The following is a 17,146-nucleotide window of genomic DNA, read 5'->3' as shown; positions in this document are numbered from 1 at the left end:
CTTGCCGCCATTGGACTCTGGGGCAGTGGAAACGCGTTCTCTGGAGTGATGAATCATGCTTCACCATCTAACAGTCCGACAGACAAATCTGGGTTTGGCGGATGCCAGGAGAACGCTACCAACCCAAATGCATAGTGCCAACTGAAAAGTTTGATGGAGGAGGAATAATGGTCTGGGGCTGTTTTTCATGGTTCGGGCAATGCCCCTTAGTTCCAGTGAAGGGAAATCTTAACGCTACAGCATACAATGTCATTCTAGACAATTCGGTGCTTCCAACTTTGTGGCAACAGTTTGGGGAAGGCCCTTTCCTGTTTCAGCATGACAATGCCCCCGTGCACAAAGCGAGGTCCATACAGAAATGGTTTGTCGAGATCGGTGTGGAAGAACTTGACTGGCCTGCACAGAGCCCTGACCTCAACCCCATCGAACACCTTTGGGATGAACTGGAACGCCGACTGCGAGCCAGGCCTAATCGCCCAACCTCAGTGCCCAACCTCACTAATGCTCTTGTGGCTGAATGGAAGCAAGTCCCCGCAGCAATGTTCCAACATCTAGTGGAAAGCCTTCCCAGAAGAGTGGAGGCTGGTATAGCAGCAAAGGGGGGACCAACTCCATATTAATGGGCATGATTTTGGAATGAGATGTTCGATGAGCATACTTTTGGTCATGTAGTGTATTTGCGGCTGTTTGTAACACCTTTGCCTGTCGAGGATAAAAATGATCATATTTTGATTAAAGGAAAGGAATGCTTGTTCTTTGTTTGTTAAGACTGAAGGCAATGAACAACTCACCTATAATGTTTTTGATAACCTAATGGAATGACATCATATGAAAAGAGCTCTTGATATCACACACAATATGTGTGGGTCCCAATAGTCATTCTATTCCATATATAGTCCACTACTTTTGACCAGATCCCTATGGGCCCTAGGGAATAGGGTGACATTTGGGACTTACACAGTGTTGCATTTGTGGAGGCAGTTATGTAACATGGTATGCTTGTTTCTAATTAGATCACTAATCACATCACCATTAGGGCTAGATTGTAGAAAGAGTTGATGCCCCATGTACAGTGGGGAAAAAAAGTATTTAGTCAGCCACCAATTGTGCAAGTTCTCCCACTTAAAAAGATGAGAGAGGCCTGTAATTTTCATCATAGGTACACGTCAACTATGACAGACAAAATGAGAAAAAAAAATCCAGAAAATCACATTGTAGGATTTTTTATGAATTTATTTGCAAATTATGGTGGAAAATAAGTATTTGGTCAATAACAAAAGTTTCTCAATACTTTGTTATATACCCTTTGTTGGCAATGACACAGGTCAAACGTTTTCTGTAAGTCTTCACAAGGTTTTCACACACTGTTGCTGGTATTTTGGCCCATTCCTGCATGCAGATCTCCTCTAGAGCAGTGATGTTTTGGGGCTGTCGCTGGGCAACACAGACTTTCAACTCCCTCCAAAGATTTTCTATGGGGTTGAGATCTGGAGACTGGCTAGGCCACTCCAGGACCTTGAAATGCTTCTTACGAAGCCACTCCTTCGTTGCCCGGGCGGTGTGTTTGGGATCATTGTCATGCTGAAAGACCCAGCCACGTTTCATCTCCAATGCCCTTGCTGATGGAAGGAGGTTTTCACTCAAAATCTCACGATACATGGCCCCATTCATTCTTTCCTTTACACGGATCAGTCGTCCTGGTCCCTTTGCAGAAAAACAGCCCCAAAGCATGATGTTTCCACCCTCATGCTTCACAGTAGGTATGGTGTTCTTTGGATGCAACTCAGCATTCTTTGTCCTCCAAACACGACGAGTTGAGTTTTTACCAAAAAGTTCTATTTTGGTTTCATCTGACCATATGACATTCTCCCAATCCTCTTCTGGATCATCCAAATGCACTCTTGCAAACTTCAGACGGGCCTGGACATGTACTGGCTTAAGCAGGGGGACACGTCTTGCACTGCAGGATTTGAGTCCCTGGCGGCGTAGTGTGTTACTGATGGTAGGCTTTGTTACTTTGGTCCCAGCTCTCTGCAGGTCATTCACTAGGTCCCCCCGTGTGGTTCTGGGATTTTTGCTCACCGTTCTTGTGATCATTTTGACCCCACGGGGTGAGATCTTGCGTGGAGGCCCAGATCGAGGGAGATTATCAGTGGTCTTTTATGTCTTCCATTTTCTAATAATTGCTCCCACAGTTGATTTCTTCAAACCAAGCTGCTTACCTATTGCAGATTCAGTCTTCCCAGGCTCGTGCAGGTCTACAATTTTGTTTCTGGTGTCCTTTGACAGCTCTTTGGTCTTGGCCATAGTGGAGTTTGGAGTGTGACTGTTTGAGGTTGTGGACAGGTGTATTTTATACTGATAACAAGTTCAAACAGGTGCCATTAATACAGGTAACGAGTGGAGGACAGAGGAGCCTCTTAAAGAAGAAGTTACAGGTCTGTGAGAGCCAGAAATCTTGCTTGTTTGTAGGTGACCAAATACTTATTTTCCCCCATAATTTGCAAATAAATTCATAAAAAATCCTACAATGTGATTTTCTGGATTTCTTTTCTCAATTTGTCTGTCATAGTTGACGTGTACCTATGATGAAAATTACAGGCCTCTCTCATCTTTTTAAGTGGGAGAACTTGCACAATTGTTGGCTGACTAAATACTTTTTTTCCCCACTGTAGCTCAGTTGGTAGAGCATGGCGCTTGCAACGCCAGGGTTGTGGGTTCATTTCCCACGGGGGGCCAGTATGAAAATGTATGCGCTCACTAACTGTAAGTCGCTCTGGATAAGAGCGTCTGCTAAATGACTAAAATGTAATTCTATGAAGAATACATCATGCCAACACAAAGCTTGCTAAATGCAAAAATAACCCCTACAAAGGTTTACTTTAGAACACATGGTACAAAGTCACTGAGAAAAAAATACAATGTGTAAATGGTTACAGCCAACTCTATATTGATGATACCTATCTTCTGTGCCATCAGATAACATCATGAGGGTAGTCACTGCAGATAGAACACGGTGAGCACTGTTGACCATGCCTGCAAAATGATCTGAAGTCTCTTTCCCATGGAACTCTAAAAGAAGGCTGATACATGCAAATTAAACAACCCTCTCATGCCAGTGCTTTGTGGTATAGCACCGTGGCTATTGTGACATTTAGTGTGCCAAAGGCCTTGTTTTGATGTATAGCTCTAATATGGAAATGTTACATCATATTCTTAATTTAGTTTAGTTTGCCAGGACTTCGGTTGTCTAGCTGCCATTTGTTTGAAAAAAGTTGTAATTGATAAAATGATTACCAAAAAAAACTTGATCAGATATACCACTACTAACCATATCCTATTGATGTTGTTACTTGCTACTGAATATGATTAAAGTACCCAACAAAGCATAACATATTGCTTAGTTATCATCCCACACAGGGTTAGGGAGTAACTGATTACATGTAATCAGTTACATGTAATCTTATTACAACAAAACTGTAAGTGTAATCAGTTACGTTACCAGCAAAACAATTGTAATCAGATTAATTTCAAATTCAGGAAGGAGGTTTGTGAAGTTAAGTTTGCTCCACCTGAACGAGTGTGACCACAAGTCAGAGACCACTATGATGACACACCAAATGCGTTTGATGGATATTTTTTGTCTTCTTCTAATGCTTATTAAGTAACTGAAAGTAATCAGATTATACTGAGTTTAGGTAATCCAAAAGTTACATTACTGATTACAATTTTGGACAGGTAACCAGTAACTGTAACAGATTACATTTAGAAAGTAATTTACCCAACCCTGATCCCACAGCATACCATCTGTAAAGGCTACACCACTGTACCAGGCTGGCGGTTCCACCACAGCTGTTCTCTCCTTAGCTGAACTGTACAAACTTGTTCTGAGAGACAAACACAACACCTTATCAGTCATGATAATTCATCCAGCCAAGGAACTCTTTCAATCCAATTGGAAAGTACAGCTATGTTGTAAACAACAGTGGGTGTATAGTTATCAGTCCTTGAGCAAACAATGCCATGGGTGAAGAACAAAGAAGGTATACTGTGCTTTTGTTATAAGTTATTGATGGTTTATATATAAAAAAAGAGTACATTCTTGAACACTGATTGTTACCTTGAAGTAACTACCTTGAGTTCTCAACTCCCTTATGAATTGAACCGGTGAGTGATTTAAATCAAAACTGGAGAATGACCGCCATCTAATGGACATGAATAACACAACCGTGAGTAAAGGTAATACAACTTTTTATTTAACCAGGCAAGTCAGTTAAGAATTTAATTAAAAATTTAGCAGACGCTTTTATCCAAAGCGACTTACAGTCATGTGTGCATACATTTTTTACGTATGGGTGGTCCCGTGGATCGAACCCACTACCCTGGCGTTACAAGCGCCATGCTCTACCAATTGAGCTACAGAGAACAAATAATTATTTACAATGACGGCCTACACCCGCCAAATCCAGACGATGCTGGGCCAATTGTGCGCCGCCCAATGGGACTCCCAATCACGGCCGGTTGTGATACAGCCTGGAATCAAACCAGGGGGTCTGTAGTGACGCCTCAAGCACTGAGATGCAGTGCTTTAGACCGCTGCGCCACTCGGGAGCCCAAGTTGATACGTATGTAAAAGAACATACCAAGTGACCGAATAACTATGCAAGTACTAGTAGAAATGCTGTTGTTCCATGTAAAGCAATATGATTGGCCTTTAGAAATGTCACTCAATTATTAGGTCCAACTCACATCCAATCCTGGCCAGGGGTTTTGCAGGACTGACTTGTTGCTTAGCAGCCCCAGACCCAAACACACATGGTTATATAAAGGATAGTTCTTTGTTTTTAAAGGCACATGCATTTAGCCCTAAAATAATGTCCTCATGACAAATAGTGATTGTATTCATTCTAAATAGTAGGCTACTCATTCTCATTCCATACACAGCACTGCAAACACTCAACCCGAATAGCAATTTGTTCAGAAAATGAACAAAAACTAGTATAAACGTTTGGAGAAAAAAGTGTTTTGCTGAGCCATATAAGGCAATTACAGTTTACTACTGTAGAAAGAAATATTGAAATATAGTTTTTTTTTCACTCTTTTAATAGTGATGGAGTGTACAGCAACTTTATTATTTTCTATTGTATACTATATTGTACAATTCTAAGACGTGAAATGGTCTTATAGCAAAGTGATTCATCCCTACACATTCGACTGTGCTGTGCTGTATTTTCCAGAGGTGCATGCCACAGTTGCTGTGACGCCATGACTTCTAATGTAATCTGAGTCTCCAACAAATGAGAATGTGAGATTTTGGGGGAACAGCAAGAACAAGATGGCTGGCCCGGGACAAGGAAAGTGTTTGGCTTCTTCTCCCTAAACGAGGCATTTCGTTTATAGTTTTCAGTTTCATTAGTAAATGTTTAGGCTACAAATTAGTTTTGTAACTATATATTTGTTGTTGTTGATATGCCTACTTTTGCAATAGTTTGATTTAGATCTACGCAGACGCTCACTTTCTTTAAAACAGACACTTTAATTGTTGCCTTATTTTTCTTTCTTAGTAAGCAATTTACGTTTCGAAGTATATTTGTTGTGGAGGAATATATAAAAATAATCAAATGTAGTTAATCTGTGGTTTCCCGAAATTATTTTGCAGTTTGATCTTTGGCAACTGTTTTACATATTTTAATGTGCGTAAAAATTTCCTTTTTGATATGTGCGTCAAGCGTGACATAAACATAGCACTTGTTAGTGGCTAGAGACATCATTGATTTAAACTTTTCTTAAATGTAGTTAGTCTGGCCTTTAAAAGATTTTCAGTGAATTGGACTAACAATGAGCTCGACTCGGGTGAGATCACAACAACCGCAGCAGAATCAGGCTGGCAGGTCCGCCACGGGCGCAGCGGGTGCGTCCTTGCCGCACAGATTGGACACAAGCGAGGGGATTGAGATGGAGAATATACAGCCCCAGGATTTGGGGCTCGGGGGCGCCATAGGCACACCGTCACCCCCCTCAAGACAAGCCTGGAGTCGGGACAACCCGGGGTTCGAACCGGAGGATGAGATGATGGGGGCGGATTGGCCTGCGGCTAGCCCGGGGAGAATATCAGTGTCCACGGGCTCCAGCAGTAGCTGCAGCAGCGGGTTGGGAAGTTACACCGCCGGAGGGAGCAGCACCCGCATCCACGGTGGATTATACCCGACCCCGACAGTGGATGCCCTGCAGCAAGACAGACATGACATCAAAAGCTGTGGGAAGAGGATACTGAAGAAAATAAGAAGTTAGTGTCACTTACGTTGCCTCCTTGTATGAAGAACACTACAGCTGCCAAGAGGTCTGGACCTTTATGGCACAGGAGGTAGTGCACTTGCCCTTTAACTTGTAGAGACCTGGGTCACTGGCTCAAACACCTCTCAGGCCATTCTTCCTCACTGTTCCATACACCACTTAGGTCAGCACACACCTGTAGATGCCCTCATTGGTGATGCACTGGCATCTCAAGCCGAGCATTGACGGGTAAGGAAGGATACTAATGTGTGTGTTGATATATATATATATATTTTCATCCAGTTCTGTGGGGTACTCAGCTGATGGAGGACAGTGACAGCAGCAGAGAGAGGTACCTGAGGAACGTCCTGAGAGAGATGGTCACCTACGTCATCTTCCTCATCACACTGTGTATCTGTAAGTACCTCACACACACACACACACACACACACACACACACACCAACGGCTGGAGATTAAGGCAAGGCCTGGATGGATTTAAGCACACTTTTAATAGTTTCTCCCTAGGACTAGGCTTAATCTGTGTCAGTCCAACATCACATCAGATTTTCCCACAGAGCATGCATTTTGGGCATCATAAGAGTCTTATTGCATAAAAAATGTTGGCCCCACTAAGTAAACATGCATTATTTAAGTAATAAAGCCCTAAGGGTTGTAGTATATGGCCAATATACTATGGCTAAGAGCTGTTCTTATGCACGATGCAACGCGGAGTGCCTGGACACAGCCCTTAGCCGTGGTATATTGGCCATATTTTACAAACCCCCGAGGTGCCTTATTGCTATTATAAACTGATTACCAATGTAATTAGAGCAGTAAAAATACATGTTTTATCATACCCGTGGTATACGGTCTGATATACCACGTCTGTCAGCCAATCAGCATTCAGAGCTCGAACCACCCAGTTTATAAACCAGAATAACTATAGGATAGGCTAACCAATATAATGACATTGTAATAAGGTAGTAATAACAGTACATACACCCATCAAGTATTGCACTTTTGTGCTCTCGCGTTTGTATTTTCTTGAAAACAGATTGAACAGTGGTATTATTACTATGTAACTGCTGCTCTTAGCAAGGAGTAATACTAACATCTGTCTGTGTGGATACTTTTACCCGCTGACCAGTTTTTCTTGCGGAAAAGTCATTTTCCAAACTCCTTAGGTCTGATAAACGACTCTGGCAGCGTATCAGGAAAGCTCCCTCAAGCCAGGAACTTCCATTTGAGTTTAGTCACCATCATCATACTTTTGGGAATAGGATTGTGGGAAGATGATGAAAGTCCCAGAATACAACACAGAGAGTCAGAATGCTATTAATCTGGTTTCACCACTCCTTATACCATGGCTGCTGAGAAGAAAAGTGTTCCCGTGCCAGAATGGGGTTTTGGGTGGATCAGGAAGTCATTTCCTGGCTGACTAGATGGAGCTAGATCAGCCAGTTTCTGAGCCAGGTGGGAGTCAATGAAATAGAGGCTCGGAAAATAGCATCTATATGAGCCATATAGGCTATGTGTATGTATACATGTCTGTTTATATATATTTCTATGGACCTGGCAGCTGTACTTCATGGATGCAGTCCAACAGAGCATATAAAACAAATATTACAATGGAATGCTGAATAAGATGGTTGGACGATACTCTTCTCATCAATCATCTTGAAAAACGTATACTTAAAAACTGGAAATCAAACAATCCTTCATCGTTAACATACTACAATAGAACGCTGAATACGTTTTATCCCTGTGACTTTGCTACTAGTGGAACTGTAAGCCTATTCCCCGTACATGGAAGCTGGTTGACCAGATTCATGCATACACAGATTTTTTTGGGTTGCAACCGCTCCCCGGGCACCAATGACATGGATGTCGATTAAGGCACCCCCCCCCCCCCCCCCCCAACAGGCTCTCACTGTGCCTGTTGGACCACTCAGAGAGAGAAACACATGATCAAGACAAAGATGTAATTCACAATATTGTTGTATACATTTCTTAAAAGTCTAAGCCGTTGGGACCCCTTTAGCTATCCCCAAAATATTGAATTTGGCCTTTATTACTATAGCCCATAGAAACACATTGAATAAAACATTCATAAATGGCAAAAAATACAGTCAAAAAATATATCATAAGGAATAAGGTTTTGAAGTGTCTGTCCTATATCTAGGAGATATAAGAAAGCTCAGGAAATATATATATATATTTTTTACACGTATTTAACCCCTTACGTTTGTTGGAACAAAACTACCTCCATACTTACATTCATTTGTATGGGTTACCTTTAAACGAGTCCCGTGACAATTGTCATAGAGCAAAACGGAGACGCCATCGTGTTCATGAGAGTCTCCCCTTTCTATAGAGTGGTCAAAGGAAAATTCCACCCAAATACTTTTGGTATTCTTTTGGTATTCGTTTGATTAGTCCATTGTTGACATAGTCCCAAAATGTTTTGCTTGTCAGCAATCACATTTTCAAGATATGTAACTTTCAAAATAAAAAATAATCCCATCATATGACTTAAAATGCAGCATCATATGATGCAAAATGCATCATACAGGGATGACTTCTGTATTTTGAAAGTTACATATCTTGAAAACTTTATTGCTGACAAGCAAAACATTCTGGGACTATGTCAACAATGGACTAATGAAACAAATACCAAAATATAGTTTCTGGGTAGAGTTTTCCTTTAAACTGATTGATTTTGATGGGGATTTATTTTATTATGTTACTTAGATATAGACTCTAGGGGGATAAACACAATATAGGCTAATACAACTGTAGCATGACAATAATATATAGTATAACGATAGGATAACATTAATGCAGTTATTCATTATTTTAAACAGTGTGTATGTATGCAAGTATGTATGAAATAAACGGTTATTAGAAAATGCTGAACAGGAATGCTGTGTGTAACTAAAAAAACAGTAGAAAATACGCCATAATCTCATCCAGAGAAGCTCTTACAGTATCTTCTGTTGTGTTTTGTAGTGACCTATGGGATGGTGGGCTCCAACATGTACTACTACACCAAGGTAATGTCCCAGCTCTTCCTGGATACACCACTGTCCCCGGGGGACACAGCCACGTTCAGAAGCCTCTCTACTATGGGTCAATTTTGGAAGGTAATGAGTCAATGCCCGGTTTGCTATGCAGTAGTTTAATTTCCTGCTTTGATTGGAAAATAGAGTTTGGTGCTTAGTTATGGTATAATAAAGATGTCAATGCATTTACTTTGGCCCATGCTCAGTTACACTATATATCAAAAAGTATGTGGACAAATTAGTGGATTCGGCTATTTCAGCCACACCCGTTGCTGACAGGTGTATAAAATTGAGCACACAGCCATGCAATCTCCACAGACAAACATTGGCAGTAGAATGGCCTAACAGAAGAGCTCAGTGACTTTCAACGTGGCAACATCATAGGATGCCACCTTTCCAACAAGTCAGTTCGTCAAATTTCTGCCCTGCTAGAGCTGCCCCGGTCAACTGTAACTGCTGTTATTGTGAAGTGGAAACGTCTAGGAGCAACAAAGGCAAACTCACAGAACAGGACCCCCAAGTGCTGAAGTGCGTATCGCGTAAAAATCATCTCACTACCGAGTTCCAAACTGCCTCTGGAAGCAACGTCAGCACAACAACTGTTTGTCAGGAGCTTCATGAAATGGTTTTCCATTGCCGAGCAGCTGCACACAAGCCTAAGATCACCATGCGCAATGCCAAGTGTCGGATGGAGTGGTGTAAAGCTTGCCGCAATTGGAATCTGGAGCATTGAAAACGTGTTCTCTGGAGTGATGAATCACGCTTCACCATCTGGCAGTCCGACAGAAGAATCTGGGTTTGGCGGATGCCAGGAGAACGCTACCTGCCCGAATGCATAGTGCCAACTAGAAGGAATAATGGTCTGGGGATGTTTTTCATGGTTCGGGCTAGTTCCCTTAGTTCCAGTGAAGGGAAATCGTAACGCTACAGCATACAATGACATTCTAGACGATTCTGTGCTTCCAACTTTGTGGCAACAGTTTGGGGAAGGCCCTTTCCTGTTTCAGCATGACAATGCCCCCGTGCACAAAGCGAGGTCCATACAGAAATGGTTTGTCAAGATCGGTGTGGAGGAACTTGACTGGCCTGCACAGAGCCCTGACCTCAACCCCATCGAACACCTTTGGGATGAATTGGAACACCGACTGCGAGCCAGGCCTAATCGCCCAACATCAGTGCTCAGCCTCACTAATGCTCTTGTGGCTGAATGGAAGCCAGTCCCTGCAGCAATGTACCAACATCTAGGGGAAAGCCTTCCCAGAAGAGTGGAGGCTGTTATAGAAGCAAAGGGGGGACCAACTCCATATTAATGCCCATGATTTTGGAATGAGATATTCGATGAGCAGGTGTCCGCATACTTTGGGTCATGTAGAGTATATTAAACATAAAACCAAACAGCACACACTTAAAGTATTTATTCCAAATCACATTAACGAACACCGAATAGAACAATGGAGCATCTACATGAATCTAGTTAGAACCTAACAGATCAGCAGAGCTTTCAGTTGAAATTGTCTCTGTAACCAAAGCGTGTCTCTACACCATGCAGTTCACAGAGGGTCCCTTCCTGAACGGGATGTACTGGGAGGTGTGGTACAACAACAAGAGTCTCCCTGAGAACCACAGTATGATCTACTATGAGAACCTGCTCCTGGGGGTGCCCCGCCTCCGCCAGGTCAAAGTTCGCAACGAATCCTGCTCCGTGCACGAGGACCTTAGAGACAAGGTGCAGGACTGCTACAACATGTACACCCCTAGCAACGAGGACAGCGCCCCCTTTGGCCCCAAGAACGGAACTGCGTACGTCTACTAAACTACTATATACTACTGCTAAATGTACAGTATAGTTAAATGGTAACGTATAAGAAAGCAACCATAAAGCTACAATTGGTTGTAATGCAGGAAACTTAAACCAAAGCAAAAGTTGCAACATGTGCTCTAGTGTTAAGTGAAAGCACAATATGGATGCTGTCCACCAGATTAAAGTATGGCATATAAAGTCACTCACCAGACCAAACTGTTTCACTGTGGCTCTATGAGGAGTCTGACTGTTTGTCTGTCTTTCCACCAGGTGGGTGTACACAGAGGAGAACAGCCTGAATGGGAGTAGTTACTGGGGCCAGGTGGCTACCTACGGTGGAGGGGGGTACTACCAGGACCTGTCCCGTTCCAGAGAGGAGTCAGCCAGCCAGCTACGCTCCCTCAAACACCAGCTGTGGCTGGACAGAGGAACCAGAGCCGTCTTCCTGGACTTCTCTGTCTACAACGGCAACATCAACCTCTTCTGTATCGCCAGGTACAGAGCCCAGAGTTATTACATACTTATTACATGTGACTTAGGACTGTTTCACACTGGTTATATAGGTGATATATAGGTTAAATTCAGGCTCTCAAGACATCCATGGTTGGGATCAATGACTCATGCAATCCAATGGGAGTTCTCTAGCTACCATCCTCATCCACAAGCTGGTGTCATTGAACCTCGATTTTCACCCTAGAGAGGCTGAATACTGAATATCTCTTGTTCATTCAGTTTAACCTGTGTCGTGGAAATTCTACACAGGGACACTCGATGTCAATCTTAAATGAATCATTGTTTATTATCAGCGCGCAGGAGAGGTTCCAACCAACTCAATGCACCAAGTACACATGTTGATCAGGAGCTCTACCCAGGGCAGTCCCGTTAGTTATCTTATATACAGACAAGTTATATTTGCATGATTTAGCTTATTCATCATTCATAATTAATTCATAATTAACGTTTGCTTCATTCATGTGACCGACCAATACTGGGTCATGCATGTGACAGACCAAAACCTCACGAGGCTTTTTCTCTCTAAGCTGAGACCTTGAAACTGAGATATCCCTTTCGCAAAACAAGGTTTTGGGCGTACTGCAAAATTGCAGATACTGATAGTGAGGATTCGTTCAATCAGTCACTTGCATGAACACAGAAATTGGTTATTAGAAAAGCACAAACATAACATTTTCCATCACACCTGTCTGCTTAACTGCGGGGAGAAATAAAATTGACTTTAATTGAATGTTTCAGGTTGTTGGTGGAGTTCCCCGCTACAGGAGGCGTAGTCACTTCCTGGCAGTTTCAAACAGTGCGTCTGATTCGCTACGTGTCCAGCTGGGACTACTTTGTCGGGGTGTGTGAGGTGGCCTTCTGCCTCTTCATCCTGTACTACGTGGTGGAGGAGGCCCTGGAGATACGCATCCACCGCCTGCGCTACTTCAAGAGCGTGTGGAACTGCCTGGACGTCCTCATCGTTGTGGTACGTAATACAAGATGGCTGCCGTAGCAGGGAGTAGGAAGTGATGGGAGTCTTCCTGAAACACCCAAGTAAAGAAGGGCTCTGTTCCAATATCCACAGTAGAATACTACTTAGAACGAGGTAGTGAAAGGAACATGCATTCTAAATGGTAGGCTAGTATAGACATTGGAACAAAGTGAAGAGGTTTATGATCCCAATATTGTTGTGTTGAGATTCCAAATGTCCCCCTCTTCTTTTTCCAGTTGAGTGTTTCTGCCATAATCATCAACATCACCAGAACGTCTGTGGTGAGCAATCGTCTCAAAGACCTTCTGGAGAACCACAGCGCCCACCCCAGCTTCGAGCCTCTGGCACACCTCCAGGTTACGTTCAACAACATGGCTGCAGTCATCGTCTTCTTCTCCTGGGTGAAGGTAAGAATGGCTTTATGGTAGATTGACATGCTGAATGTAGCGATTGAGTGGGAATTGACCAGGAGCAGGCCTTGAACCAGGCACTCTGCAGTTGGTTACAGGATGAGAGTACTACTACCTGTGCCATAAAGGTCCAGACCTCTTGGCAGAAGCTGAAGTATGGTCCCATAAAGGGAGACCACATTAGCATGATTTTAATAAATAATAAATAAATAATACATTGTATTTATATAACACTTTTCAAAGACCCAAAGACGCTTGAATTCTAACCTGGTTTCTGCTCATCTCTCCTCTTCAGCTCTTCAAGTTCATCAACTTCAACAAGACCATGAGCCAGCTGTCCACCACCATGTCTCGCTGTGCCAAGGACCTCATCGGCTTCGCCATCATGTTCTTCATCATCTTCCTGGCCTACGCTCAGCTGGCCTACCTGGTGTTTGGCACCCAGGTCAACGACTTCAGTACCTTCCAAGCCTGCATGTAAGTAACAGTGGTTTGATTGGAATCAACCCAGCTTCCAAGATTCTCAGTTCTTTTGGTTCTCCATAGACAACCAGGGCTCCCAGATTGATTCCAATGTTGTTTGGAATTTGACCCATTGGAACTGTAATGGTAACGCACCCCTATAGCTTAACCTTAGCCTCTTCATATCTTCTTATTTTCCTTGTAGTTTTACCCAGTTCCGCATCATCCTGGGAGACTTTGAGTTCTCAGAGATAGAGGAGGCTAACCCAGTCCTGGGACCCGTCTACTTCACCACCTTCATCTTCTTCATCTTCTTCATCCTCATGGTGAGTTTTGATATACTACCATTGATAAATATGTGGATATATTGATATATATTGATATTGTACTATTTGATCTACAGTGTCTAGAGAGATTAAAGTTTGCTCCGACTGCCGTTTGTCTCCCTGTAGAATATGTTCCTGGCCATCATCAATGACACCTACTCTGAGGTGAAGGCAGACATGTCCCAGCAGAGGTCTGAGATGGAGATGACGGACCTCATTAAAAAGGTACGGGACCCAAATGGTATGTGGTGTGTTATTTGTTCTAGTAGGCGTATGTGATGCCTTAACGCGTCAACTGCAAGCTGACTTGTATCCTAGAAAATGCATATTTAAGATTCAATGAAGTAAAGACTTAAATTGAAAAGCAGACTCAAGTTAATGTAAGTTTACGTTACTGTTGAATATTATCAACATGTACTGAATAACTGCTAAATGCAGAATGAAAATGGCAACAACATTTACCTCATAGTGTTGATAGGTGTCCTTGAGTTTGTCTGAGTGTTGTTCCTCTCCCTGCAGGGCTGTAACAAAGCCTTGATGAAGCTGAGACTGAAGAAGACCACTGTGGATGACATCTCAGACAGTCTGCGCCAGGCCGGGGGGAAACTCAATTTCGAAGAGCTCCGCCAGGACCTCAAAGGGTGACCGCTGCAGTGAATGAAACCGAACTGGGCCCTAATGAAACCTCAACTAATTAATTCATAAACGTACATTATTTAATTAATTTATACATACATATGAAGAAAGTGTGTTGATGTTTGTGTGTTTAGAAAGGGCCACACGAATGCAGAGATTGAGGCCATCTTTGCCAAGTACGACCATGATGGGGACCAGGAGCTGACTGAGCACGAACACCAGCAGATGAGGGATGACCTGGAGAAAGAGAGAGTGAGTGGATGCAAACACACACACACACACACACACACACACAGGGCAATGAGCTGCGCGCACACACACACCCGTTTGCAGATGTTCAGTGTGTCTCTGCACACATGCCAGGAGGACTTGGATCTGGAGCGCAGCTCGATGCCCAGACCCACCAGTGGGCGGAGCTTCCCCCGTAGCCATGACGACTCAGAGGAGGATGACGACGAGGACAGTGGTCATAGCTCCCGTCGCCGCGGCAGCAGCTCAGGAGGCGTGTCCTACGAAGAATTTCAAGTGTAGGTTGAATTCTATTACCACCCAAACATGCTAGTGCTGGGCCTTGAAGTGGAAATATTGGGCTTTTGAAGGGTCCTCTGTGTGTTTCTGACAGAGGATGTATCTGGTATTTAAATGTTTAAAATCATGTGTCATAACTATGGATTTAGCATGATATAGCATGTTATATAAAGGTGTTATTGACATTGTTGTTGTGTTCTATTCCAGGCTGGTGCGTCGCGTGGACCGGATGGAGCACTCCATAGGTAGTATAGTCTCTAAGATCGATGCAGTGATTGTGAAGCTGGAGGCCATGGAGAGAGCTAAGCTCAAGAGGAGAGACGTACTGGGAAAACTGCTGGATGGGGTGCTGGAGGTGAGGCGGAATGTACATGGTAGCACACACACATGCCCATCTCTCCCACTCCAAACATTTATGTAAAATCTTTCCTTCCCCTCTCTTTCTATCCATCTCTCTCTCGTCCCAACATCTCCCTTCTCCCTTTTGTTTCCCCTCTCTCTCTTTCAATCTCTCCCTCTCTTTCCTTATACCCCCCCCCCCAGGATGAGAGGCAGGGACGGGACATGGACGTCCACAGAGAGCAGATGGAGCGGCTGGTGAGGGAGGAGCTAGAGCGCTGGGAGTCTGACGACACTGTCTCACAGGTCAGCCACCACCAGCCCACCACTGCCATTGGTCCAGGAGCCCAACCACGCCCCCGCAGCGCCCGCCCCTCCTCCTCCCTGTCTACTGACGGGGTGGATGCTGGGGGTAATGGGAGTGGCCACGTGTGAAACTCCACCCACCAGATAGTTACACGGTAACGAGAAAGGGACATTACAGTATTTTTGCAGGTTCTAAGCGCCGAATCCTTACTTGAGATGTGTGCATGCAACTTCAATTTCCACCAAATGTTCCCATTGACGTCAATGGAAGATTATCATGGAAGTCCGAGTTATGCAAGCAAATTTTAAGTAAGGATTATGACCTATCAGACAGTAACCAAAACCGCTAAGGGTAACTTTAAGGGACATTTTGTGAGGTTGGAGGTTCTATCTGCATTGTATTCATTGGTTGTGACACAATAGGTTGTCTCACAAATGAAGATATCCTTGTGTACATTTCCTTTCTGGTTGTGTTCTACTATGATGATGGTACATTATATACCGGTACACAGGCCCATCATCACCCCCTCTGTATTAGTTTGAAATCTTTACACATGATACCACAATGGCAGAGTCACATGCACGGCACCTCAACTATCCAAGAGTGTCAGTGATGCTCACCATGTAGACTCATATGGTCTGAAAACATTCCTATGTACCCCATCTATAAGATGGTACATGCCTTAAGGCAAGCTAAATATGACCTGATACATTTACAAAGCTTACAGTGCAAGCACAAGTGCAAGAATGTAGCATTTAAAATGAAGGGTGAATATAATGAAAATTTGGGTACATGAAGATGCTGGACACAATGAAGGATTTGATTATATCAGAGATATTACATGTGATGTAATGAACTAGCCTCTAAGCTATTTCCATTTTGTTTATATTCTAAGAATACATGGCATATCATTGCTTTTCCTGTGCGGGTACGTAGCTCAAAAGGCTTTTGGTTTTGATAACACGGTATATGCACGCACGCACATCTTGATATTCCACAGGAAAAAAAAATCTCTTCGATCGTTCATTTGCTGCTTTCCTTTTTGTCATTTTAATATAGTTACAAGTGTGGCTCATCCTGTCATAATTACTCATCTATATCACTTCGTAATGACTTACAAAACACCTTCTTATAAACGTATAATATGGTACGTATTGTAACTTGAAACAAACTTCGATTCGGAGTGCATCTAGGGTCATGTGATCCTCGTGTGTATTATTATGTATGTATTTTGTAGTCTATTATTTAGTAATGTTTTGCGGTTACATACTGTATATCAAAGGTGTGAAAAATAAAGAAAGTGTATTGTGACGCTAAACGATGAAGTGGTGTGTTAAAAAAATCGTACATTTCATCCGGGTCTTGTTTGATACGTTTGAACACACTGATGGCGACTCTAAACCTCGACTATAAGGTGTTAGTCATGGACCTGTGATGTACATTGAACCGGTTTGATTGGAGTTGATATATGTTGGGGGGTTAAGTGAGATTAAATGGGATTATACCCTCTATTG

At 43.1% G+C, this 17,146-nt stretch overlaps 1 protein-coding gene across 3 annotated transcripts; it reads left to right on the top strand.

Moving 5' to 3' along the window:
- The first annotated feature begins 5,746 nt into the window (after window positions 1-5,746).
- pkd2 (polycystic kidney disease 2) lies at window positions 5,747-16,985 on the top strand. Of its 3 annotated transcripts, none has more exons than XM_084188632.1 (15): window positions 5,747-6,286; window positions 6,577-6,690; window positions 9,285-9,418; window positions 10,887-11,137; window positions 11,409-11,633; window positions 12,390-12,618; window positions 12,861-13,031; window positions 13,330-13,511; window positions 13,702-13,822; window positions 13,949-14,047; window positions 14,342-14,463; window positions 14,593-14,710; window positions 14,822-14,985; window positions 15,194-15,341; window positions 15,530-16,985. In XM_084188632.1, exons 1-15 carry the CDS (start codon window positions 5,839-5,841, stop codon window positions 15,758-15,760), a joined length of 2,757 nt encoding a protein of 918 aa, XP_084044758.1. In that variant the 5' UTR covers window positions 5,747-5,838; the 3' UTR covers window positions 15,761-16,985. The 3 variants fall into 3 exon arrangements, with proteins under 3 accessions (XP_084044758.1, XP_084044759.1, XP_084044757.1); XM_084188633.1 differs by having other exon boundaries at window positions 14,825-14,985; window positions 15,530-16,949; XM_084188631.1 differs by having other exon boundaries at window positions 14,593-14,985; window positions 15,530-16,949.
- Window positions 16,986-17,146: the final 161 nt, after the last annotated feature.

Source organism: Coregonus lavaretus (assembly GCF_964263955.1).
Source record: "Coregonus lavaretus genome assembly, contig: SUPER_35_unloc_1, whole genome shotgun sequence".
Lineage (NCBI taxonomy): Eukaryota > Metazoa > Chordata > Actinopteri > Salmoniformes > Salmonidae > Coregonus > Coregonus lavaretus.
The sequence above is the reverse complement of the archived record's forward strand: the minus strand, read 5'-3'. Positions and strand labels throughout refer to the sequence as shown.